Source organism: Gavialis gangeticus, unplaced genomic scaffold, assembly GCF_001723915.1.
Source record: "Gavialis gangeticus isolate Ggan-Ray unplaced genomic scaffold, GavGan_comp1, whole genome shotgun sequence".
NCBI lineage: Eukaryota > Metazoa > Chordata > Crocodylia > Gavialidae > Gavialis > Gavialis gangeticus.
Genome location: NW_017728973.1, coordinates 5508860 through 5532466, shown reverse-complemented (window position 1 = coordinate 5532466; position 23607 = coordinate 5508860). Strand labels below are relative to the sequence as shown.

Below are 23607 nucleotides of genomic sequence, written 5' to 3'. Positions count from 1 at the left end.
CCACCCCACCCCACCCCACCCCAACAGACACACAACCATCCCTTCGACACATGCACTGCCCTTCCCACCCTGACAGTCCCCAAGCCCTGTCCCTCCAAGTCCCGCTCCCCATACACTTACCTGAATCCAGCTGCAGGGGCTGCTCCCGTAACCCTGCCTGGCTATGTGCTGGCCACACCCCAAGCAGCGGCTTGCAGGCTGGAATGCTGTTAGCTTGCAAGGGGAAGCCCGTGCATTTTGTGCATTTTTCTGGCACTTGCTTGCGACCCTTTGAAATATTCTTGTGACCCACTTTTGGGTCACGACCCATGGGTTGACAAATGCTGAAACAGAGGATTGTTGGGGTGGAGTAGATCTGGGCAAGGAGCAGGAGTCTGGAGATAAATGGAAGGAGGTAGGGGCAGTAGAAACAAAAGAAAAACATTTTGAGCAGAAGACTCCAGAAGTCTCAAGGGGATAAGTTTCTGAGTGTAGTCTTTCCATTTTTTTGAGATCTAGTGAAGGAATGGTATTGTAGAAGGAAAAACCTATCATGGCAGCAGACTTGCCAGGCTGTAAAGGAGAGAAGAAATCAAAGCTAAGAAGAAATCTAGAAGAAAGTGAAGAAAGCCCCAACCTAATAACATAGCTGCAGCACTCATTTGATGTCCTCCTAATTCAGCATGGCAAAAACATCCCCCAAATATCCACAATTAATCTAGTGAATTGGAGATAGTTCACCTCCCAATGACTTCACAAGTATCTGCTTCACTTAGCTTTGGTAAATAAGGTAATCAAATCAGAAGTCAGTTTTCTGATATAGCTGCAAAATTAATCTGAAAAAAATCAAAATAAATCACTGCTTTAAAATGTGTAGCATTTCATTCTAAAAATGAAACCCACATCTATCTCTGAGTTGTGAATAATATCTAGTAAGGTTATATTAAACAACAAGAATGTACTTTATTGTACAAAACAGTGATTAAATCGAGGCTTCCTGATCAGTGATTTCAATTAATTTGATTTAAATCAAACCCACCCTGCTGCAGGGTTTGACTTTGGAGAGGCATTTAACTTATGAGGGACGTTCAACCCTGCAGCATGTGTGCCACATGTGGCATGGGCAGCCTCTGTGAGTGGCATATTGCAGACTGGGGAGGGAGCATGGAACCCAGCGCTAGATAAGGCAAGGAGCAGAAAGCAGGGCAACAGGTCAGGCAGGTGAAGGAGATCAGAATGGCACTTAAGGATGTGAGGCTTTTGTGGCATACTTGCCCAAAACGTTGGCTCCTGTTGACCTATATTAAAGGCCCTGCTTTGAAACTAAAGGGCTAGATTTCATAGATTTCATAACCATTAGGGCTGGAGGGGACCTCAGAAGATCACTGAGTCCAGCCTGCTGCCCCAGGGGCAGGAAGTCAGCTGGGGTCAAAGGATCCTAGCAAGATAAACGTCCAGGTAGATCTCAGCTAGATCCTTAGCTGAGTTCCATAGCACTACACTGGTTTATGTCAGATGGATATCTGGTCTGGCATCATAATAAGTAGAAATACCAGTCCACTTTTATGTGTCCCGTGTTGTATTTAGGTTGTCTGCTTTTTCTGCACTCCTCAGTATTGAAAGCAAAGCAGTTCATTTGCAGCATAGTCACCCTCACAAACCAGTTACAAGACCTATAGATTGTTGAACTGCTCAGTGTGAGCATTTGGCCAACGTCCTCTCATTTCTCCCATCTTAAGGTGGGGCAAATGAACCTTTTTGGCAAGTGAAACCTTGGACTTTGTGTTGGCAACAATGAACATAGCAAGGAACCTCATGCTACCACAAACTGAGCCTATAGGCCAAGGCAAGAGTGGTTGGGTGATTACTAGCAGAATATGTTTACAGCTGTCAGCATCTGAAAACCAAAAATACTTCTCAGTGCATCAGAATGGGTCCATGAGGAAGCTTTCCAGTGATCCTAGAACTTGTGCACAGATTTCTTTTTTGTCTAGAGTTAATTGTGCACTTATAACCAGAAACAACATCAACTGAGAGAGCTTGACTGATGAGCTTCTGAATCATAATTAGAAAAGAGGGAATAGGAACTGTTCAATTATGTGGTCCATGTGCTCCCATTCCAGCCATGTCATAATAATTCCTTACACTATGGGATGGCTTTTGTCTTCTGTCTAGACTAGTTTTAAACGTCTTGGGTGCCTGGGCTTTTGAACTGCACACACTGCTGTTCTGCTGTGTTGCAGTATGAGCAGAAAGAAGAGCTGAAGTGACCTGTTTCCACATGCAACCCTCACTGGCCTGGGTTTATTTATTAGGACTGGATCCTGTGATTCATATGAGCTTGTTATCTTTATGATCCGTTTACTTTATTCAGAGTCTGCACTTAAAACTGCATCTCAGTCAGGGGTTCACCTCATGTTGCCCACCAAAAACAGTAGGAATAGTGTTGAGGGTTGAAAAAGAAAGCCCCCCCAAGAGGAAAGAAATGCATAGTCAACACCACACAAATGCCAATAGGCTGGAGTAGAAACTCAACTTAGGACCTGTTCCTCCCACGAATCCTGTGCTCTCCTGAGGTGATGGTGCCATTCTCTGGGGGTTGGTTAGAGAAGAAGTACCTCTTTTCTGTGTAATTTGCTATCTGGTTCAAAGCAATAAATTGGTGATGAAGCTACCAAATTATTTTTCACGTGCCAGTTACACTCACTGTCATGTTGGCTCATAAGTTTTCTTTAACTGGTAGCTGAATGGTAATGGTTGGGCTCCGAGCCCAGGCACTGCATGTTTAGAAATGTTAGGAAGGTTCATTTGCAATGTTATGAAAAGTACTGGGCTTGTGCTGTGATTAATGCTTTTTTAAGAAACATCAAACAGTTCTTTTTCTCTTTATTTGACATAAGCAAATCAGCCAGTCCTCATTAAGTGTGTCAGTTGCTTGCAAGCACAACTTCTTCCATTCACTGCAGGATTGAAGGAGCATCTCAATTTCCTTCATTCATTCAAGGCAGCAGGGTGCATTGATTCTTATTCCCCGCCCAAGAATTTTAACCCAAAGCTCTTGTTCCTATGTTGAGGTCATATGCCAGATGTGAGCTTGGAATGAAGCTTTAATTTCTCTAAAACCTGCTGGATTATCAGTCCTGGAGACTGCTACAGAAATAAATGCAGCAGGATGGGAGTAGTGCAGAAATGTAGTGACCCCCAGCTCTGTGCCCTAGTTCTGAGCAGGAGGGAAGGCATCTTGATGGCTGCTTATTCAGTCCTTGGCCTCTTTGACAGAAGAGTGCCAATTAGAGTAGTGAATTTGGGTAGGTGGATGTCCATCTACTGTGAGCTGGACTGAGATCCACCAGCTTGTTTCTCCTGAGCCATCAAACAGCTGTCAGAATGCAGGAGCTTCAAGTCCAGCTGGGCTATATTCAAACCAGTAGCCTAAATGTAAAACGCTCGTTCCAATTACCTGAGCTGTCGAATTCCTTTAGACACCACAGTTCCAAGCTTCTGGAAGTAGAATCTATGGTGTTAAAAATACCCCCGCTGTCAAACTCTTATCTATCTTGTGATTAAGTCTGAGGCCAAGAGCCACTTTGACAAAATAGGTGGTAACCTATTTGGTTACCTAAAATAGGCTCTTTGTATGTAAAACTAGTCTGAAATCATTTTGCTTTTTCTCTCCCTCTCTGACCTGAGCTACTTCACATTATCCTGGGAAATGAATAATAAACAATCCGGTCTTTCAACCATCTTTACTGTTCTCTCAGTTCACACTGAATTGTCAATAGTCCTTTAAGAAAAACAGCTTTTATTTATTTATTTATTTATTTAAGTACTGGTTTCCCCATTCAGAGTACACTTTTGATGGCTGGGACAGAAGAGAAGCATTCTCGTTTGAAATCAGACAAGGTGACATACTGTACCAATAAGGGACGGTAAAGGGTCCTTGCTTTGGGAACCTGGTGGAATTGATCAGTGACAGTAACATCTATAAAGATCTCCAAAATGATACTTCTAGGACAGTGGTTTTCAACCTTTTCTCACTTGTCAACCCATAACAAATTTCAAATGGAGGTACAGACCACTTTGGAAATTTTGAATGGAGATGTGGACCTCTTTGAATTGTAAGCGGGGGTATTCACATAGTTTTGATTGATCGTAGTCATCTTTTTACGGACCCCTTAGACATAGTCTGTGGATCCCCAGGGGTCTGCAAACTACAGGTTGAACACCACTGTTCTAGTATTTGGACCTGTGAGAAGAAAACAGCAGATTAAAAGACCCCACCTACTTGGAGCAGCTATTTGGTGATAAGTAACTGTCACCTACCTGCTCTTGGGCCTTAACCCAATTTCACTGAGGTTTAAACTGCCCTATTTAGCTTTTATTTACTGCAGAGTAAGAGCATGTACATTAAACAGTTATGTGGAACAGCTGCTCTGGAGTAAGACCCCGGCTCCTTTTAACTTCTATAACATTAGTTTGTCTGTAAGCTTGAGGATGGTTTTCATAGCATAAGTCTCTTTTTAAAGTTAATGGATACTTTTTGAGACATCCTTCTCTATCCACACACTGTCTTAATGCACCTAAATGATGCTCTAGCTCTGGTACTTGGCTAACACTCCTTGGCGTAAAACAGACGGTAGAATGGACTATTGCTTGCTTTCATGAATAAATGTTTGTTGATGAGTCCGCTTATGCATTCCCCTGGCCTGTCTGATACCTAATCTGCACTGATGGCAACCTTAAATTAGAACTGTCTGACTTCTGTCATAAGCGTCTTATCAGCATGCTCAGTTGTTCTTTCTCTTATCTCTTGCTCTCAGACAAACAATGGCATCGAGAAGAACTTGGAGACTGAAATCATTGACTACCAGTTTAAAACCTCTTTCTTCGATATATTTGTAAGTATCCCAAACCACAGAATCTTCCCCCTCCATGTCTAACATTAAACACAATGTAGCTTAACAGCCACAGCACTGAGCCAGTGTTCGGGAAACGGGTTCTTTTCTAAGTTCTGTTGCTTCTACTGTTTGACGAGGGGCAAAATACTGCCCTTCTTGTACCCATTTTTCTGTCCTGCCTTCTTTCATGTCTGTTTAAGCCATAAGCTCTTTGGGACAAAGTTAATTTGACACATTCTTTCTGCACAGCACCTAGCACTGAGGCTTTTAGTGAGGACAGTAATGGAAATAATAATTCATCTCTGCCTTCTTGTTTCTAAAGGTCTTGGCTTTTTTCCGATTTTCTGTGCTACTACTGGCCTATGCAGTATTGAGGCTGCGTCACTGGTGGGTTATAGCAGTAAGTAGTCAAGTGTCTCCTTTAATATTAATGTTTTCTGTATTTTATTTTTTTTCCATTGAAGTTTACAGGCTAATTTTGAGTCTCTCTCTTTTTCTGTTTCAGTTCACTACACTGGTGTCTAGTGCCTTCCTGATCGTGAAGGTCATTCTGTCTGAGGTGAGTTTTTAGCAAGGCTTCTAACAAGGGATTTCTCATGTTCTGTTGTAACTTCCCATTTTGTATAACCCCCTATGGTTTTGCTTTCTTCCCCCAGCTTCTGGCCAAGGGGGCTTTTGGCTACTTGCTTCCTATCGTCTCTTTCGTCATTGCATGGCTAGAAACTTGGTTTCTGGATTTCAAAGTCTTAACTCAGGAGGCGGAAGAGGAACGATGTAAGTCAGTTTTTTCCCCTTTCATGTTGAGAGATGACGGATGAAATGAAACTGCTTAAACCATAGTTTCTGTTGCTTTGGTGACAGTGTGACATTATAGGCAGGTTACAATAAGTCACCTGATGTGCCTCAATACATGGTATATAGGTGCTTTAATAGGAAGAAAATAGCTGATAACGGGGTGGCCAGCCAGCAGAGGAATGCAGAACAAGAGCCAATGACTGGAAACTGAAACCAGGTCCATTCAAATTAGCACAAAAGCACAAATGTTTAATGCTGGGGGTAATTACATAGTGGAGCAAACATCAAGGGAAAGGCTGGGTTCTTCACCTTTCCATTCCTTTCAGAAGTATCTATTTTAGTCAAATGTGAGAGATTCAGCTCAAGACAAAGGAACCTGGATGAGCTTCTTTCATCTAATGTTTCCTCCTGACCTTAGAACAGGGGCAGGCAATTATTTTGGGTCAAGGGCCGCTTACTGAGTTTTGGCAAGCTATTGAGGGCTGCATGATAGGCATCTAGGCACAGATAAATATTAATTTTCTAAATTTTTTAGGGGCTCTGCAGGCCGGATAGAATGGCCTGGTGGGCTGCATCTGGCCCCTGGGCCACATTTTGCTCACCCCTGCCTTAGAACCTGTGAATTAGTTGAAGACACTAAGCACCTAGGGATCCCATGGACTTTGCTGGAAGGTCTGGGTGCTGAGGCACCTGAAAATCAGACCAAAATAGAAGGTTTCTGCCTTTATCTTTCTGGTTCTTTCTGCTTCTTATAGCAGTTGTGCCTGTGACTGCAAGAGAATCTTCTTATCCCTTGTCTTGTACAAAAGCAGGGGAGGAGCAAGGGGGGGGGAAGAGGGAGATGGGGAAGACGGCACATAAACCAGCAAGTATTTGTCAAATTACTTGCTCATAAATGGATTGATGCAATGGAAAAGACCAGAGGATGTTCAAGTCTTGCAAGGAGGCTTTAAGATGAAAAATTACCAAGTGTTTAATGCCATTATTGAATTAAGAGCACGTTGCACATTGCTTGCAGGGGAAGCACTTATTTAATTAGATGCTTAATTGCTTTTGGAGTTGACAGGCAAAAGAACCCATTGATCTCCATACAGATAAAATGTTGCATCTCAAACGAAAGGTGAGGGAACAGGAACAGAGTATGCTTTTTTTTTTAAGCTGGTCTGTGTTCTTGCCAAGATACAGTCCAGGACCAACACAAATCAGTTCCAAGGTTACTTAACCGAGGTGGTTTTACCTAGAGGTGGAGGGACCTCTCTGTTTCATCTCTGATATGTATATTAACAGCTTGCATGTCCCTTTTTTTCCTGTAGGGTACTTGGCAACCCAGGCGGTGGCATCCCAAGGCCCCCTGCTCTATTCTACAGCCCTTTCTGATGGGCAGTTCTATTCCCCTCCTGAGTCCTTTGCAGGTGACAAATATTTTTCCATCTTCACGGCATACAGTGGCCTTCCATGTCTGGGTTGAGTTGCTTCCGCAGTATTCCTTGTGGGTTTCCTCTTCCCTGTTACCACCTCCTGCAAAGCTCCTTGCTGAGCCTTACCTAATTAGACCATCCCCCTCTTGGCATTGGAATTAGCAATGCCAACAACAAGCAAGGCTGGAAAGTAAACTCGCTTTGACTTCCCCTGCGTGTGGGGTGGAGGGGGAGGGCTATGTTGTCTAGTTGTTCCTGTGGCCATCTGTGGAGTGGAGGAGAGGTGGAGAACAGTCATACTTAACATTTTGTTGCCTTGACTCTTTTGCACTGCCAGTCAGAGCAGAATGTTTTCTTGGCTGGGTCTAAGCAACAGCTCTAATCCCTGGGACAGAGGGTTGATTAAATGCCCTGCCAGATGTCACTTGGAAGAGGCAAATGTCCTGCCTTCCGCCTCCAAACAGCAGAGCAGTTAATGTCAGCTGGGTGACAGGAGGTGAGGGTAAGATGAAGGCTTCATGGCTTTTTCAGAAGGAACATCACCATTTCCTGCTCTTTCTGTCAGAGAAATCGTGGGCTCCCCTACATGGATTTGTGTGTCCAGAGCCTGGGGTAAAGAGGGAGGCCCTATTAGCAAGTTCTTTACCATGTTGTCTCTTTCTTTAGGATCAGATAATGAGTCTGATGAAGAAGGTTTGGGGAGGAAAGTGTTAACGGCTCAGGTAAATAATGACAAAGTGGCTCCCAATGCTGAGACGCCAGCTTCTTCCCGTTACTCAGATTTGTTTTCAGGCTGTGGTTCATGAGACCTGCCTGACATGGGTTCATAACCAACCCTGCAGGATGCTGTGTAAATTGGCTGGGAAGGAAGATCTGTCCCTTTTCCTCTTAGAGAACTGAAAGTCATGAAATGTTTTAGCTACTAAGAGATCTAGGCAGCCGAGTCACATTCCCTTATGGTCTGTGGGACAAGCTGCTTCTGCTCAGAATCCCAGTCACCCCCTCACTGCAACATAATCTGAACTTCCCTGGCTCCCTATCCCTTTAGCTGCCCTTTTTAAAATGGTTCCATGCTCATGATTACAGCTGTCTTCTGCCTCTGCTTCCTTCCAGTTTCCTTTAACTCAGTGACCATCCTGAATCAGTAACAGGAGTCTTAGCCCTGTTATCCTGGCCAAATTTTGGCTTAAGTAGCATTCTTCTGCCCCTTTCTAAATCACTCCACAGACGCTGTTCCATCCCTGCTGTGGCTGCATCCAGTACCAGGGGAAGTGACTTTTGGTATGGCTTGTAACATTCCTAGTACTAAAATGCTTTGGAAAGAGAGGGGTACCAATCGCAGAGATGCTCAGCTAGCATGTGAATGACAGCGAGACAGGAATCATGGCTTTCAGGTTCCAGAACACAGGCCTCTGTCTCCTTAAGTGAAAGAAACTTCATGTAGTGAAAGTGATGGCATTGGGTTCTTTACCTCCAGCCTAGCTACTAGCATTAACAAGATTCTCTGGTACCCAAGGTCAAATGAACAGATTCTTTTTTCCTCCTAGGAGAAAGAATATGTCCAGCAAGGCAAAGATGCAATGGAAGTTGTGGATCAAATCCTAGGCCAGGAGGAAAACTGGAAATTTGAGAAAAGCAATGCAAGTATTGACAGCTCAGCCTGCATGCAGCCCTGCTGTGTTTGTTCAGAGCAGAGGACAAAAGGGGCTTTTGAAACTTTTTTATTTTTTTGTGACATGAAGAATTAACAAGCATTACAATTACCCAATTGAATTAGGAATCTATAGCAGTTCAGTTAAAATCACCTCTTATTTAATGAGATATTTAATTACCTTCCTGGTTGAACCCATCACTCTTCCGCCCTCCCCTCCTGCCCCGACAGCAGGGGTGTGCAGTTGGCCTTTGACCGCAGTTAGGATGTAGAACCACAGTTGACAGTCTGGTAAAGGATCAAAGGTATCATTCATGTTTGCATTTCATGGTCCAGTCTGAGAGTGCATGAAAAAGTGCCCAGGTGACAGTCCTGCTAGAACTCCTCCTGCTGGACCTGCTGTGTTTTAGTCCCCATGCTTGGCTAATGTGCTGCTAATCTTCCTTTGGTTTGGGTAGGTTCCAGCAGCGTCTCTTGCTTTGCCTCTGCTGCTTCCTGGGTTCATGCTGTGCCACAGAAGTGAGACCTGATTTAACTGCTGTAGAGCCCCAGGACTCGTGCTGGCCATCCTGCCCAAACCTTCCCAGGTTCTTTAAGTAAAGCCTTTCCTAAAATTTCAGCCACCTCTGTCTTGTGACCCTGGTCAATGTGGTGAGGTGTTCAGAGTTCTTCCACTGGTGATCCATTGCCTTATACATCAGCCTACCTAGGCAGACAGGCTTTCTTGGTTGGGCCACCACCTTTGTCCTGGGGTGCTGAGGTTTTGACTAAAGATGTACTAAGTTTTAACAACCCTCCTGTTGTTAACCTCCATCTCTGTTATGGCTGAGAAAAAAGCAAGGAAGGCAGACTGCTAACTTTCAACTGAAACGGAGTTTGAAGCCCAGAGTTTCATAGCCTCATGCTGGCATTCAGAAGCTGCTTTGAGACTGATTTCCACAGTCTTCACACCCAGCCTGAAGGGAGCTCTGACAACCAACTGAAGAATCACCCCATTGTTATCTCTCTTCACCCTCAGGTCTCAAAGTGTTGCCATAGGTTGAGTGCAGTCTCCAACCCTGAATCTTCAAAGTGTGAGGCCATCAGATGGAGACAAACTTTACTACCTGTCCTAGAATTCCTGCATCATCACGATGTGCCTAAAAACAACTGCTTTTCAAGGGGGCTTCATTTCAGTACTGAATATAGTGGAAGAAGAGCATATGGACAAATACTTAGGAGGGAGAACTGCTCCTTGGCAATGTGCATCAGCTGCTACCATCTAACTTTCACATCTGGAAGAGGCTGTAGTGATACAAGTTAGCTGAATCACTCCAACTTTGGCCTTGAATGAACCAGGGTTAAAGCTGTAATGGTTTTGCTTCACTGATTACAGAATCATGACGATGTAACAGATGCCCTGTAACATCTTCTGTTTACATCGTTTGATAGCAAAGCAGTTATGCCTGCCTGTACTCAAAGATCTGTATCTGTTTAGACACAAACTTGTTAGTGGGCATGCTGGGCTCAAGGGTGGTATACAACTGTCAAATTTTTGACTTGCTAAATGTGACGGATGCTTCTCTTGCACAGGATTTTGGTGATGCTGTTTACACTCTTGAAATGCCTTTCCATGGCAAGACCTTTATTTTAAAGGTAAGGGTCTTTTGCATCTAAGCCCCTTGGCACATTATGGCTGTGTCACATGGCCAGAACTTGTATGCAGAGGAGCCTTGCTTAATGTCATATGTATAGTCAGACACTCTCTTCCTTTAGTACAGGTCAAAATTCTGCATGAACAGTAAAAATTCCTTATTAGCACCATCAAGCCTGTTAATTTGTTGTCCTGGGTAATAAAAACTTTGCTATATTCTTATACTGTTCTCTATTGTTCTCTCAGCAAAGCCTCTTCAGGGAAACCCTTTGGCTTGGCAGCTGAAACTAGACTGATTAGAGCTCTGATAAACATACTACAGCCTGGTCTTCATGGCCAAAAGTTGGACCCAGGGACTAAAGACATGTCTTTCAACCCCAGGTTCTTTGTACTATAAGAACAGGCAGACTAACTGCCTTTGAGATCAAGACTGATTCTACTTCAGATACTGCTTGGCATTAGAAGTTGCTAGGAAGTGATTCATGGCAATGGTTTGGCTATAAACCATGTTTTCTTGAAGCATCCATGCTGTGGCTGGCTTTGCTGTGTTTCAGTACATATGCTGCCCCACTTAGAAATGACAAGTGCCTTACTGAAGAAAGCACATGTTATTGCATTAAATTTCTGCCTCTAAAAATCTGCACATGGCTGCAGACAAATGTGGGTTGTTTCCTTTTTTGCTGAAGCCCCCCTAATCTCCTCAAACAGTTACATAATCAAATGTTGCTGGTGGACTCGGGAGTGGAAAGGCACCATACACTCAGTTTGTATTGAAAATCCATAGAGGAAGCTCACCTAGTCTTTTCCAGTACTGTCTGGCTCTAGCTAGTTCTACTACTGCTATTTTGCTTTCTATGAACTTTTGTTCCATCCCTTTGGTAGTCCCTTGTGACCTTTGTTATTCTGTCCTTTTTAAATAATCTGAAAGGAGGGGAGCCAGATCAAATGGCTTAGTGTCTGCTTCCTCCTATCCCCAGGCCTTCATGCAGTGTCCTGCTGAAACAGTCTACCAGGAAGTTATTCTCCAACCTGAGAAGATGATCCTGTGGAATAGAACAGTGGCAGCTTGCCAGGTGAGTGCTTGGTGAAGATGGCTTTTTAATTACCCCAGCAATCTGGGAGCTGGAACTCTTCAGCACGGAGCCTCCTGCATTCAGCGCCAGGCTTGGATTTGAAACACTGAGGCGTTAAGTCATCAGGGCTCAACCAGGCTATCTGAATTCTCTGGAACTAGCCAGCTGTGCCAGCAGATCTATCCAGAAGCCCAGGGCCAAACCAGTGAGACACGTGGCTGGTAGAGCCAAACTTGTTCTCCCTCCCATGGCTCATTGGAGCTTTCAGCATTTCAGGTGACTGCCGTGTTTGGGATCCAAAAGAGACACCTGCTTGTTGTCCAGAGCAACCCACTCATCACCTGCAAGATGGGCCTGTTGATCTGAATTGTATCACTGATGCTGAGTCCTCAAAGGCGTATCACTGGAAAACCTCAGTGGCTTGTTCTGCTGTTAAAGGCTTATTCAGGACCCACAAGCACTTCCTTCCCAATTGCTCATGTGTGTGAATCCACAGACACAGTTAAAGGGAGTTCTCCTGTTATCTTTCAGATCTTACAGCGGATTGAAGACAACACTATTATCTCATATGATGTTGCTGCTGGGGCTGCAGGTGGTGTAGTGTCACCCAGGTGAGTTTATTCTGCTCCACTACATTACTGGATAAAGCCCATGAACCTCTTGCTCTAGGCCAATCTGCCTCCCATTGATTTTTCCCTGGGGATGTGAAGTAGAAAAACATAGTGTCAAAGAGGGCACCTATGAGCTGCCCCATATGTGGATAATGTCCAAGGTGCTATGTACAGGGTATAAGAAACCCCTGCCAACTAGCTAGCCCTACACAGAATAGACCCCTTGGATCCTGGCACCCAGTGTCTCTTTTAGTCACCAAGCAATCACGAGTCGCACAGGGGCAAATCTTTTCCACTATAATGGAGTCCCTGGAAAACCTATAATGCAGAAGATGACTAAGCCCTCCTTCTGCTTGGTGCTTTTTGTGACTTTAAAGGTAAGATTGAAGGTGTGTTACAAAGGTAGGTGCACTGATGGCTTTTTTTTTCCTCTGGTGTCTCGAACAGGGTGGACCAGGATTATACTTGGTGACTAAGTCCTAGTACCTGTGATCTGGCTCACTGTATCTGCAGCTAAGATTTTTTTCATTACACCTTGTCCCACTGGTTTAGAAAAGTGCTTCTCAGCCAAGGTGCTGTGGTACTGTGAGGTGCCATGAGGTCCTTTTAAGGATGCCATGGGATACTGTGCAGTATTTGCACACCTAACCATGCAAACAGCTACACAAGATTTGCACGATAAACCCAGAGATTTCAAATAGGAATCCATAGTGTCAAAAACCATTTTGACCTGTTTTGGGCTTTCTGAGTTCTACTCTTCTAGAGCAGAAAAACTGCTCTGTTATATTTCTGTAGTTGAGAAATGAGCAAAAGCTAAGAGCAAGCATTTTGTGAGGGGGGGCTTTGACTCTAAAAAAGAAACATTGGCTTAGCATGTTGGCCTTTTCAAGTCTACCCAGTGTAAAATTCCCACTAAATTCCTGGCCATGTACCTGTCTGTCTGTTTGCCTAGGGACTTTGTAAATGTGCGTCGGATTGAGAGAAGAAGAGACAGATATGTTTCCTCAGGGATATCTACCACTCACAGTTTGAAGCCTCCACTGCTCAAATATGTCAGGTAAGAGCTAGGTATACTTCTTATCAGATGAGATTTCCATGCCCATAACAAGTGTGCTCCTGCTAGTGGGTGGTGTTGCCCTCAGGGCAAACCAGAATATTCTGGAAGTCATTTTATTGGCAGAACTAAGACCACTTTCACTGTCCCTTTTCTTTTTCTGTGTAAAGAACACTTCATGCAGAACAACATGGCTTAAGCCAAGGGGGTGATAGGTACTTCAGTGGAATATGGGGGGAACCAACAGGTCTTAAATCCTGACCAATTCCACATCCTGTTGTGGAATCAGCTGGTGCACAAAGACAGTCGTAACACGTGTGGGAAATAAGCAGCTGAATGTCTTTCAAACTTTTCACGGGCCCTTGTCATGCAACTGTTTATTACTGTGAAATACCAGGGTGATGAGGAACTGCTGCAAGATGGAGCCTTTTCCAGAGCACTTGCTGTCACTTCCTCATGCCAGACCTAAGTGGCTGCCCATCTCGTGATGAATTAAGCTGTGTCTGAATCTCTCCAAGCAAGGACTCTCTGTTACTGTCAGAGTCTCAGCCTCCAGAGCCTAGTGACCAGCTGCACTGCTTCTCTCACTGACTTTGTTTTTCCTGATAATCTGATTAAAGTAATTGACATTTAACTTGAGCCTTTATAGCTGCCTCAGTCTATTTAAGAGCTGGGGATTTTGAGGCCTAGAAAAATCTTGCTGGCTCCAGTACTCCGCAGCCTCAATTTTTGCATTGTTGCTTTTCCAAGAGGTGAGAACGGACCAGGAGGCTTCATTGTTCTGAAATGTCCCAGCAATCCAAGAGTGTGCACCTTCTTGTGGATACTCAACACAGATCTAAAGGTAAAGTGTGTTCTCTGTTGGCACGGGGTTAGTGTTTCTGGGCCTGCAAAGGTTCAGATACTTGGAGCAGGAGGTTAGAAAACCCGCTAGCGAGAAGCACTCGCCTCCGACAAGAACTGCAACCTTTCAACTTCACTGTGTGACCAAATCTACTTCCTCTCCTGCCTGCTGGCCAGTTCTAGTTAGATCAGAGCAAACCATTTGAGATCTACATAGGCTTAGCAGCTATTTTCCCAGCTGACGGGTGATACTGTGAACCCCATTTGAGATGCCTTAAAGGGTCCTGATTTTTGTGGAAAGGCGTACTGAGCAGTTACTGGAATTTGAATATATTTAAAGCACTGCTAGTTGCACCTCCTCCCTCTGCCCCAAGATTCAAGATTACTGTCTTTGAATCTTGGCTACAAATATTGGATCCCTTTGTAAAACAAGGGGGAGTATTTTCACACTGTTTAGGGCAGCAAAAATCGCCATATATATAAGTCCCCTTTAGACACTTCCCTTGCTTTCATGAGGATGGCAGTTGAATGACTCACTCACTCATGTTGCCAAAGCCTTCAATAAAAATACGGCCTTTTGTTGAATACTTGTGTTGGGAGAGGTTTGTTTGCAAACACATTGCAAAAGGCACTTCAGCCCTGGAAGGTGACCCAAATCTAGAGTTTTTGGAGGAGATGCCATATTGCTGTCAGTTCACACAATAGCATATACAGGAACTGAAAACTGGAGGTCAGGAAGCCTGTGGGGCCTGGGGGCTGCAGAAAGAGGCATGGGGCAAAGCCTCCCAACCTCCCTGAATTGCACTGATGTTGTTGACATGGTAACCTAGTGCTAAACAGGGAAACACAAAGGCCTTATTCATTCCTTGGAGTGCCTGCAGTCTGAGGTCTTTTCCTACCCCCAGGAAGAAGCCGATGGGCTATTTTTTGTTGCTCATAACATGATTAAAAAGGGTTTGAAAAGCTTGCAAAATCAGGTGCTATACTGGGGAATCGGACCAAGGGAAGAGCTTAGAGCAGCAGAACACCACTCTCTTGATCACTGCTGCTGTTGTGCAAAGCTTCTTGGGTCTGATTTATGTGTGTGTGTGTGGGGGGTGGTGTTCTTGATGGAAACTGGCTCTGATGCTTGATCAGCTGCTAAAGAAATTGAGTATTTTCCACAAATAAGGAGAGTATTCATTTATACCACATGGAATGGAAATGTACAAGGGCTGTATGTGCTACACTTTAGGGCCTTTTCTGGCCATGTGAGGTTTTTAGGAGAATTTCTTAAGTGGGCAGTTAATAGCCTATTATACTCATGCCTTTCTCCATGGCATCTGGTGCTGGCCACTATCAGAGACTGGAATCAGTCTCTCTGATTCACCCTGGGCCTCTTTAGCATTGAAATGTGTGGTTAACTCCACACTACGCTTGTTTTGATCAGATATTCCCCTTTTTGACTCCTAAGAACATGTGCTGCCAACATCTCTCCCTCTTTCTCTCATATGCTCCTATAAGATGACTTCCCATCTCTTACCCACAAAAAACTTTTTCCTTAGTCCCACCCCTCTGGCACACTGTGGAAATCCTGGTGGGAGACAGTGCTGTTGGAATTGCTTTGGAGAGTAATTCAGGACCTATCACTGATCATTTGCTGAAGTTCTTGGCTGTCTTAAGATAGCCCTTATGACTAGGTTATCCACTGAACAAACAGAACAAAATAAAAAAGATGGTCCCTGTCTCACTGTGATGTCAGACCCCTCCCGTGGGAAAAGAGTAGTTTGAGTATCTTTGCTGTGGAAGCCCTGTGAGCTGCTGCTGCTTTTGACTGTAGTGCTGTCAGATCAGTTGGACAGACTTGTCTCCACCACTGCTCTTCCCACACAAATGCAGTTGCTTCAGAACAGCTGGCTCTTGAGACACATTGGTGTAATTCACAGGAAAATCTGTCTTGAAGCCCTCTGTGACCAAAAGGTGAACAGACTCATGCTAGAAACCAGAGGGCAAGGTCAAGTGCAGTTTGAAATGGGTGGGTGGCTTTTTGTCATGAAGTCTTTTATGTAGCTGATTCCTAGTGAAACTGGCTTTACAGGAACTGTATGTCTGAACCCAGAGTGTTACAAACTACATGAATCATAATCTGTTTGTTTGGGGTTTCTTGTAGGGTCGACTTCCTCGCTACCTTATTCATCAAAGCTTGGCAGCCACCATGTTTGAATTTGTGTTCCACCTCCGGAAGCACATCAGCAAGCTTTCAGCCAAGCCTTGAGCAGCAGCTCCTGACGCTTCGTCTCATATTCTTTTACCTCCTCTCTCCTTAACACATCCCTGGCAACAACGTCCAAAACATGGGGCAAAAACTGCCTGTGAGCTGCAGAGACCCTGCCACATAGCTGCAAACCACAGCATCTCCTGGCAGCCTCCTCAGGGAAGAGCTGAGACCTGACAGGGGAGGGAGGTGGCTATGACTGCAAAAAAAACGCAACAAAAAACCAAAAAAACCCAACAACACCCCAGCACTAACATGTGAATGCACAAACTGTGCAGAACAGAAAGGGGTGGGAGATGCATTGGGGTGTCTGACTGGTTCTTTCAGTCCCTGCATGCTCCAGAAAATGTCTTCCTCATCGCCTCCAATCGCTGATCAAACTAACAGCTGGAATCAGGAGAAGCGTTTTATGATTTAAACTCTTGTAACATGTGCCAAATACTTTGCTGATCGCTTCTGCTCCTCCTTGTTCTACCAGAAGTTACCATCACTACTGTATGGCCCTTCCCACTTGTCTTAGCATTTTTTAAATTTTTTTTGTGATAACCATGTGAAGACTTTCATCTGGAACTACTGCATTTACCCAAATGCCTTTAGCAGGAGAAGGAAAAAGAGCAACGCTGTGCATTTAGCTGCCAGAGAGTGACACTGGATGCCATGACTCTGAATGGGAGCTGCAGATCCTAGTGTGTTACTGTCTGTGGGACCCTCTTGCTTCTGATCATTTAGAGGATAGCTTGGGCCAAGGAGTGGTTTGTGGGCATGTCTCATATGCTGCTCGCTATCTTGCATCATTACTCAGTTTCCAGTGACTGGTACGAGTAAGCCCACTGGTAAAAGTATTAAGCCAGGTTGTGGGGAGGCAAAGAGCTCCCTGCCCACTCTCCTGAGCCAATCATGGAAACTTCTGATGGTTTAAAAGTGCCTGGGCGAGGACCCTATAACTGGTACCTAGCCTCTGCCCCATTATTACTACTGTCCTGTTCCAGATGCCCATTCCCCTTCATCTAAAGGCTGTGAAAACAAGGGGTGAACATCTCTGCTCATCCACAATATCTATGCACCCCTGGCTACAGACACAGTGGGGTCTCCTTTGTGATTGGACATGGAGCATGGACACGTACAAAGTACCTCCCCCCACCCTAAGCCCTTATTTAAATAGCTTTCCTGTACCTTTGTTAGGCTCAGCCTCTTAAATTATGTTCCTGACCACCTCCCCACCACATCCAGTGAATGATGGAGCACTGGAGTCTACCTAAACCTACTCTTGCTACATCTTGCTACCATTACCACCTAATGGGCACATGGGTGGGGGGCCAGGGAAGGGAATGATTTTTAAATATGAAAAAAGGGAACAAATTTGCCTTATTAAGAGCTGTTTGGATTAATAAGTGACCGGGTTGGGGTATATCCAATTCGGAACGTCTACTGCAGTGAGGGCTGTCAGACCCAGGCAGTTGTAAGCCTGTTTTCATCGAGTGCAATATGCCTGTGTTCTGTGCAAATAATGAAGCCCTTTAGATGAGGGGTAGGTTGTAAAGGGCAGAGAGCTGAGGGTAGGATTAAGAAGAAATATTAATATCAGCTTTTTGATAGGCCTGGCTATGGCCTTTTCCTCTGAATAAGTGTTTTGTGTAGCCGTGACCAATTTCCTAATGGTTGAAAATACATCAGCTTGCTCAGTCCCTCTTGCCCAGAGTCCCTTGCAGAAGGGTGTGGGGAGGAGATGGGAAGGTTTTGCACTATCTACCCTACCTTTCAGTGCTGTGGAAATGGTTGACATTCCTCTACATGGCCACCTGTACAGTGAGTCTTCCTAGGATTTGTGGTTCTTGTGTATGTACTGGCCTTCCATGTGTCTAGGGGACCTGGCAGAAAGAGCTGGTCACTTTAACAACCTGTTGCCGTCTGCCTGCAACCTTTGTAACTTGATCAAATAAAAACCTAAACCAGAAGAGACTTTTTTCTGTTCCCCAGTGTTTGTGCTGCAACCCCTCAGCATGTGTACAGTCACTGGAAGCTCAGCAAAGCCAAACTTAAACTGAAAAGCCCTAATAGGAGTCAGATGGCCAGCTCTGTTTAAGTGCTCTGCATTGCTGGGGTCATGAAGACAGTGCTGCCTATAGCACCTAGGAGTCCCAGGTGCTCTCCCAGCCATGTACTAGCCAGGCATGATCTAATGCATTCAATCCAGCAGGGCTGTTCCTATGCATCAAGTTAATTTGCAGAAATCATCTGCAGGTAAGTAGCATCCAGCTGTTGGTCTTCACTGTGTAGCAGTAAGTAAAAGCAGGGGGGGGGAATGCCCCTCAGCCTGGTGCTTTCCACCTCAGGCACCCAAATCCAGTGGTTACAGCTGTGCCATGTAACTCTGGACAAATCCCTTTCCTTCTCTGTCTGCTTTCTCATCTGTATTTTCAAGGTATCCTGTTCTCCCTCACCTTTGTCCAGCACTATGAGAGATACAGTGTGGTCTTCTCCAGGGCTTGTACTGTCCTTGCTGCTGCAGCTAACAAAGGTGATGAGTCAGACCCTCTCCCTTTCTCCATAGCAGTCACATCCTTGCCTCACTCCCTCGAAGCTTTTGGAACTGTTTCTGCATACATCAGGGCTATGTCTGGCCCATTACCTCATGCTTTTCTTTTAAATAAAGCAAAGCTCCAAGCCTTGCAAAATCATCAGCGATTCAAGGAATTGGGTTCAGCTGAACATGGCAGCAAAATCCATCTGTCTCCACCTTCCCTGTCCTGGGGGCACATGAGAGCCTGTCCTTGATGTGTGCTCCCTCAATGCCAGAACAGTCGGAACCTTTCTGCCTGTAGCCAACATGTGTCTGGTGTTGATAAAGCAGAGACAGCCTGCAAATAGCCAGTCCATAAATGGCATGAATTCCTTGTGGGTTGGGTTGTGGGGATCAGCAGAGCTTCAGCCCTTTCCCAGTGCCAGCTCTTAATTATCTAGTAAAATGTGAAGCCCATGTTGTACGGGCCAAGCCTGATCTAATGAAGCCATTGCTAACCACCAAGCCAGGCCACTGTCTGTGAACAGCCAAGCGTGAGTATGACCTGCTGCCCACAGGGGGTGATGATGGCACAGGTAGGGGAGCCTGGACACACCTATGGCTGTGTGTGTATCTGTCTGTCCAGCATATCCTACACACCCTCCTCCTGTGTTCTCCCACTGGACAGCAGAGTGTATAGCACACAGGAGCCTAGAATAATGGCTCTGATCACACAGTGCAGGCTGTACCCATTATGGGGTCAGTCATGTCTATACAAAAGGTGGTGAGAAGGGTCAGCTTATCCCATGTCATACCATAGGCCTTGGTGGCAGAGAAAGGCAGTAGTTTGTTCTTTTGTGAAATCTCGGGAGAAAAACCAAGCAGAGTCAATGATCAAAGCCAGTTTGTGCCTTTTGACCCCACTATTTGTCTCGGGATAGGCTGCTACCTTTGCAGGACAGAGGAGAAAACAAAGGCTGCCTGATTACTATTGTACAAGCACTCAATGCAAGTTATTTGGAGTATATTCAGAAGCAGATTAGGGGTGGGGGCTGGGGGAGACTGATTTTGGTGAAAGGGGTCCAGTTGACAGCCCTGACAGAATGCAATCTGTGTAACTCTTGCACTCTGCCACTCACATAACACCTTGATCTCAGAGGAGGGGACTTCCTCTGGGCATGTCAGTCCTCATGGCTACCTGAGTCCCTGTCAACCTCAAGGGTCCATCTTGGTGGTTCTGAGCTTAAATCACCCCCTTTCATGAAGCCTGACCACTTTCACCCAAGAGCCATCTGCAATACTCGGGGGTCATCTCCCCAAGAATCAGTCCAGCTCATCCCAGCCTCTGCCTTCCCACGGTGGGTCTAGGCTGTCTTAGAAGTGCCCCAAACCATGTGCTGTCCTTGTGGGAGAAAAAACAAGCCCACTTACATCACTCCATGACCTCAAACACTGCAGAGATAGGGAGTCCATTCTCCAAGAGGCCTGCTGTGCTTATTGCTCCAGGCTGGGCGCCTGAGTGAGGGGGCTCTCACATGATTGCAGCTTATGACTTACTTGTGAATAAGGAAACTACTGAACTTCCCAGCTGCTCTTTTTCAGAGCAGTTTCCCTGCAGAAGGAAAACAAAGTTCTGTGCGATCAAATGCCCATATCATTGATGACACTTTTTCTTTTGTGGCTCTTCCTTTTGATTTTAGCCAGTGGCTGCATGCAGTCAGGAGAAGGTTTATCCTTTAAAAGCTAGGAACATGGATGTTTGTCTGCAACTCTTCTGCTGTTGCTGCAGACAAGAGGAGCCAGAAAAAAATCCACTCATCAGGTATTAGTATTATTATTATTATTTACTTCTCAGTGTAGCATCTAGGACTGGCTGAGCGTGGAGGCCCTATACTGGGTACTAAGTTAGGGAGGGCATTCTTTGAAGAAGTGGATGAGAAAGGCAAGATTATCCTGCTTGTAAAGAAGAGGAAACTGAGGCACAGGGAGAGGAAGTGGCTTGTTTAAGATCCTACAGGGAGGCTGATTGTGATAGGAATGGGTGCTAAAGCAGGGCTACAAGCATGAAGCTACTCTCTGTTCTCAGGTGTGTGAATCTGGTGTCTGTCATACGAGTCTGTCTCCAGGGGTCTTGGCTTTTGGCAAGAATAGGGCACTTTTCCTGGCTGGAACTCATCTAGACTAATTATAGTTTGCCTCTATTGCAGCCTCTATTGCAACTCCCAACCATCCCACAATGGACTAAGGCATTTTCTCTTTCATCACCTATCCTGAACTGGTTGTAGAATAGTGTTTGGTGCAGCATGCTGAACACTATGCAGTGGTCCACCCCAGTCAGCCTGATTTCCATGACCCTGGCATGAAACATTTTGCGTGAAGCCTTCATGGTCCCATGAGAAAAAAAGATGTGGGGTCCAAACAGGCACTAACATGCAAGTTGTGGAAGGTACTGAAGTCCCTGGGAGATGGGTGCCCATGGCAGCATAAGCTGTAAATGGTCTTCCCCCCCCCCCCTCCTTTGCAGGTGAGGGGTTCTGGCTAACCAGGAGGGAGCTAGTCATAATACACCCCAATGATGAAGAAATAATACACCTGAAATTGCTATCTGCTCCCCTTCCCCACCCCCCAGCACCCCCATGGCTGGCTGGAAGGCAAATCGGGGGATTCTCTATAAACATCAAAATGGGCTCGCCTTCCAAAGCCCCTGGTGCCAGAGTATCCCAGCTTAGGGTACCTCAGTCTGAAACACCCCTGCTGCCCACCTCTAGCTGCCCCCTCTTTCTGAGACTCTGTGCCAGGCCCCTGCCACCTCAGCGCTCCCTCCCTGCTTGTCCTTCAGATGTGTGGGTTATGGAGTGACTTTCAGGGCACTCACCCCACTTCTTGCCCACGCAAGCCTGCGTATTCTTTCCCCAGGGCACACAACACTGGGGCAATTAATTGTAGGAGAGGGGGGTCTTTTTATCCTTGGTTTTTAACTCTGATTAGGAGCAGGGGGCTGAGTTCAATGAATGTGAAGGGGGCTGGACCTGATGATCTTCCAAGGTCCCTTCCAGCCTTACAATCTGTGAATGTGCCCCTACTGGATGGGCTTGTACGCATCTACAGCACGCCTACCTGGACAGGCATATAGCTGTCCACCACCCATGCTCTTCATGCCCCTAACTTAATCATCTGTTGACTGTGCATTAACCATTTGCAAACCCTTTACCAGAGAGTTATTACTATACTATGTGCCTGATGGTTCCTTGTTCCCCGCTCTGCTGGGTGACAGTGGCCCCCACTTGCCCTGGAGCTGGGTCGTTCCAGCCACTAGCCTCAGGATTGTGTGCATTCCTGTGTGTGGAAGCTCAGCCCCAGCCCCAAGGATGGGGCAGGGGCAGGGGCAGGGGCAGGGGCAGGGTGGGGGGATGGATGTAGGCCACGGGAGTGATGGGGTCTCTCCTGTCGTAGGAGTGAGACGCTCCAGTACTTCAACCAGCTGGTGAAGCGCAAACGGGCTGAGGCCACCAACCTGTGGAACGAGCCCGTGGATTCCACCCACATGGAGCGGGATGACGACCGGGAGCTCTACAACCTGCTGCAGAAGCGGGCCAAGCTGCGCCGGGGGTCAGAGGTTGGTGCCCCTACCCCCATCTGCCTGGGGCCCTCCCCCAGGCTGTGGGACTTGCCTGTATCTCCTGTGGGAGATCATTCATTCTCTGCCTTTGTGCTTGGTACTGGACCTGGGCAGGATTTCTGAGCATTATTTCTGGGGGATATGGCCTGGTGCAAATCACTTCTGGGTTTCCCCCCTCCTTGACCTGCAGGTTATGAGCTCAGGGCAGGGGCTTGCCCTCACTCTGTGTGCAGCTTCCAGCACAGTGGTGCTCTGAGTCTCTACTTAGCCTTGTAGGTGCTGCTGGAGTACACCAAACAATAATTTTCCAACCAAAAAGGGGCTGTGAGAGAAGAAATAAGGCCAGGGGGAAGCACTGTGGTGAGGTCCATGGGGTCTTGCCCAAACTGCTGCATCTCCAGAGCACTGGAGTGTTTTGGCCTTCTCTATGCCTCTCTTTTCCAAGTGGGGAAACTGAGGCATGGAAGCACTGGGGCTTCTCACACGGCAGAGTAAGAGCTGGGGTTAGATGCCAGGAGTCCTAGCACTCGGCTCGCCTTGCTCAACGACACTGGATGCAACCCAGCTGATTCCCAGACCCATCCCTCCTGTTCTGACTTGCTGGACACCAGGCTGCTCCTAAAGACAGGATGCAACCTCTTGCTCCACACCCCCTGCTGGAACCACTGGATCTGCTCTCCAAAGCATCACTGTCCCATCCAGCTCCCTTGGGTTTCCTAGTGTGTGGGACCATGAACTGGCAGTTGTTGCTGGATAGAGAAGGTAGTAGGTGAGGTTTGCCATGTGGAGTGGGAGCTGTAGTAGTCTGACACTCAGCTCTGTCCTCCTCTGCTGCAGGGGTACCGGCGCCTGAGCTTTGACATCAGTGCCCACCGGCAGATCCGCCGCGAGGTGAAGGACCGGTGGAAGCACATCCTGGAGGCCTTAGGTATGGACACAAGCTTGGTCAAGGGAAGCAGGGGCAGCTGGACAGCTCTGCCCTCCCTCCTGATTCAGATGCCAGTAGTTAGGGCACCCCCCCTGAAGCTGTGGTGGACATGGGCTGGGCTGGGCTGTGCCCTTGCTCCCAGAAGGTAGCCCTTTGGGCTGGGGGTCATCCTGTCCTCACTCCATGCCCTGTGCTAGGCCACTGGGATGCCAGCATGGCCCCTTGATGATTGAGGGGATGGAGGGTTAGGATGAGAAGCATGATAGAGGTGTACGTGGACAATACTTCCAGCAAAGGGTTGTTCTTGCCCTCCCTTTCATAGTTTCATAGTTTCATAGTTTCTAGGGTCGG

At 46.2% G+C, this 23607-nt stretch overlaps 2 protein-coding genes across 5 annotated transcripts in view; both read left to right on the top strand.

The window, feature by feature from the left end:
- The window catches only part of STARD3 (StAR related lipid transfer domain containing 3), a 36961-nt gene extending 18793 nt beyond the window's left edge, over window positions 1-18168 (top strand). For all 4 annotated transcript variants that reach the window (XM_019507269.1, XM_019507243.1, XM_019507251.1 and 1 more), the window contains exons 3-15: window positions 4800-4877; window positions 5200-5277; window positions 5383-5436; window positions 5534-5651; window positions 6986-7084; window positions 7757-7812; window positions 8638-8730; window positions 10314-10376; window positions 11352-11447; window positions 11979-12058; window positions 13011-13115; window positions 13863-13956; window positions 16105-18168. In XM_019507269.1, coding sequence (XP_019362814.1) covers window positions 4800-4877; window positions 5200-5277; window positions 5383-5436; window positions 5534-5651; window positions 6986-7084; window positions 7757-7812; window positions 8638-8730; window positions 10314-10376; window positions 11352-11447; window positions 11979-12058; window positions 13011-13115; window positions 13863-13956; window positions 16105-16209 — 1119 coding nt within the window. In that variant the 3' untranslated portion in view covers window positions 16210-18168. The remainder of the gene's footprint in view (window positions 1-4799; window positions 4878-5199; window positions 5278-5382; window positions 5437-5533; window positions 5652-6985; window positions 7085-7756; window positions 7813-8637; window positions 8731-10313; window positions 10377-11351; window positions 11448-11978; window positions 12059-13010; window positions 13116-13862; window positions 13957-16104) is intronic.
- Window positions 18169-20171: 2003 nt separating this feature from the next.
- Window positions 20172-23487, top strand: LOC109289333 (melanoregulin-like). The gene is made up of 3 exons (XM_019505319.1): window positions 20172-20531; window positions 22163-22325; window positions 23166-23487. The coding sequence occupies exons 1-3, from the start codon at window positions 20461-20463 to the stop codon at window positions 23403-23405; spliced, it is 474 nt and encodes a 157-aa protein (XP_019360864.1). The 5' UTR covers window positions 20172-20460; the 3' UTR covers window positions 23406-23487.
- Window positions 23488-23607: the final 120 nt, after the last annotated feature.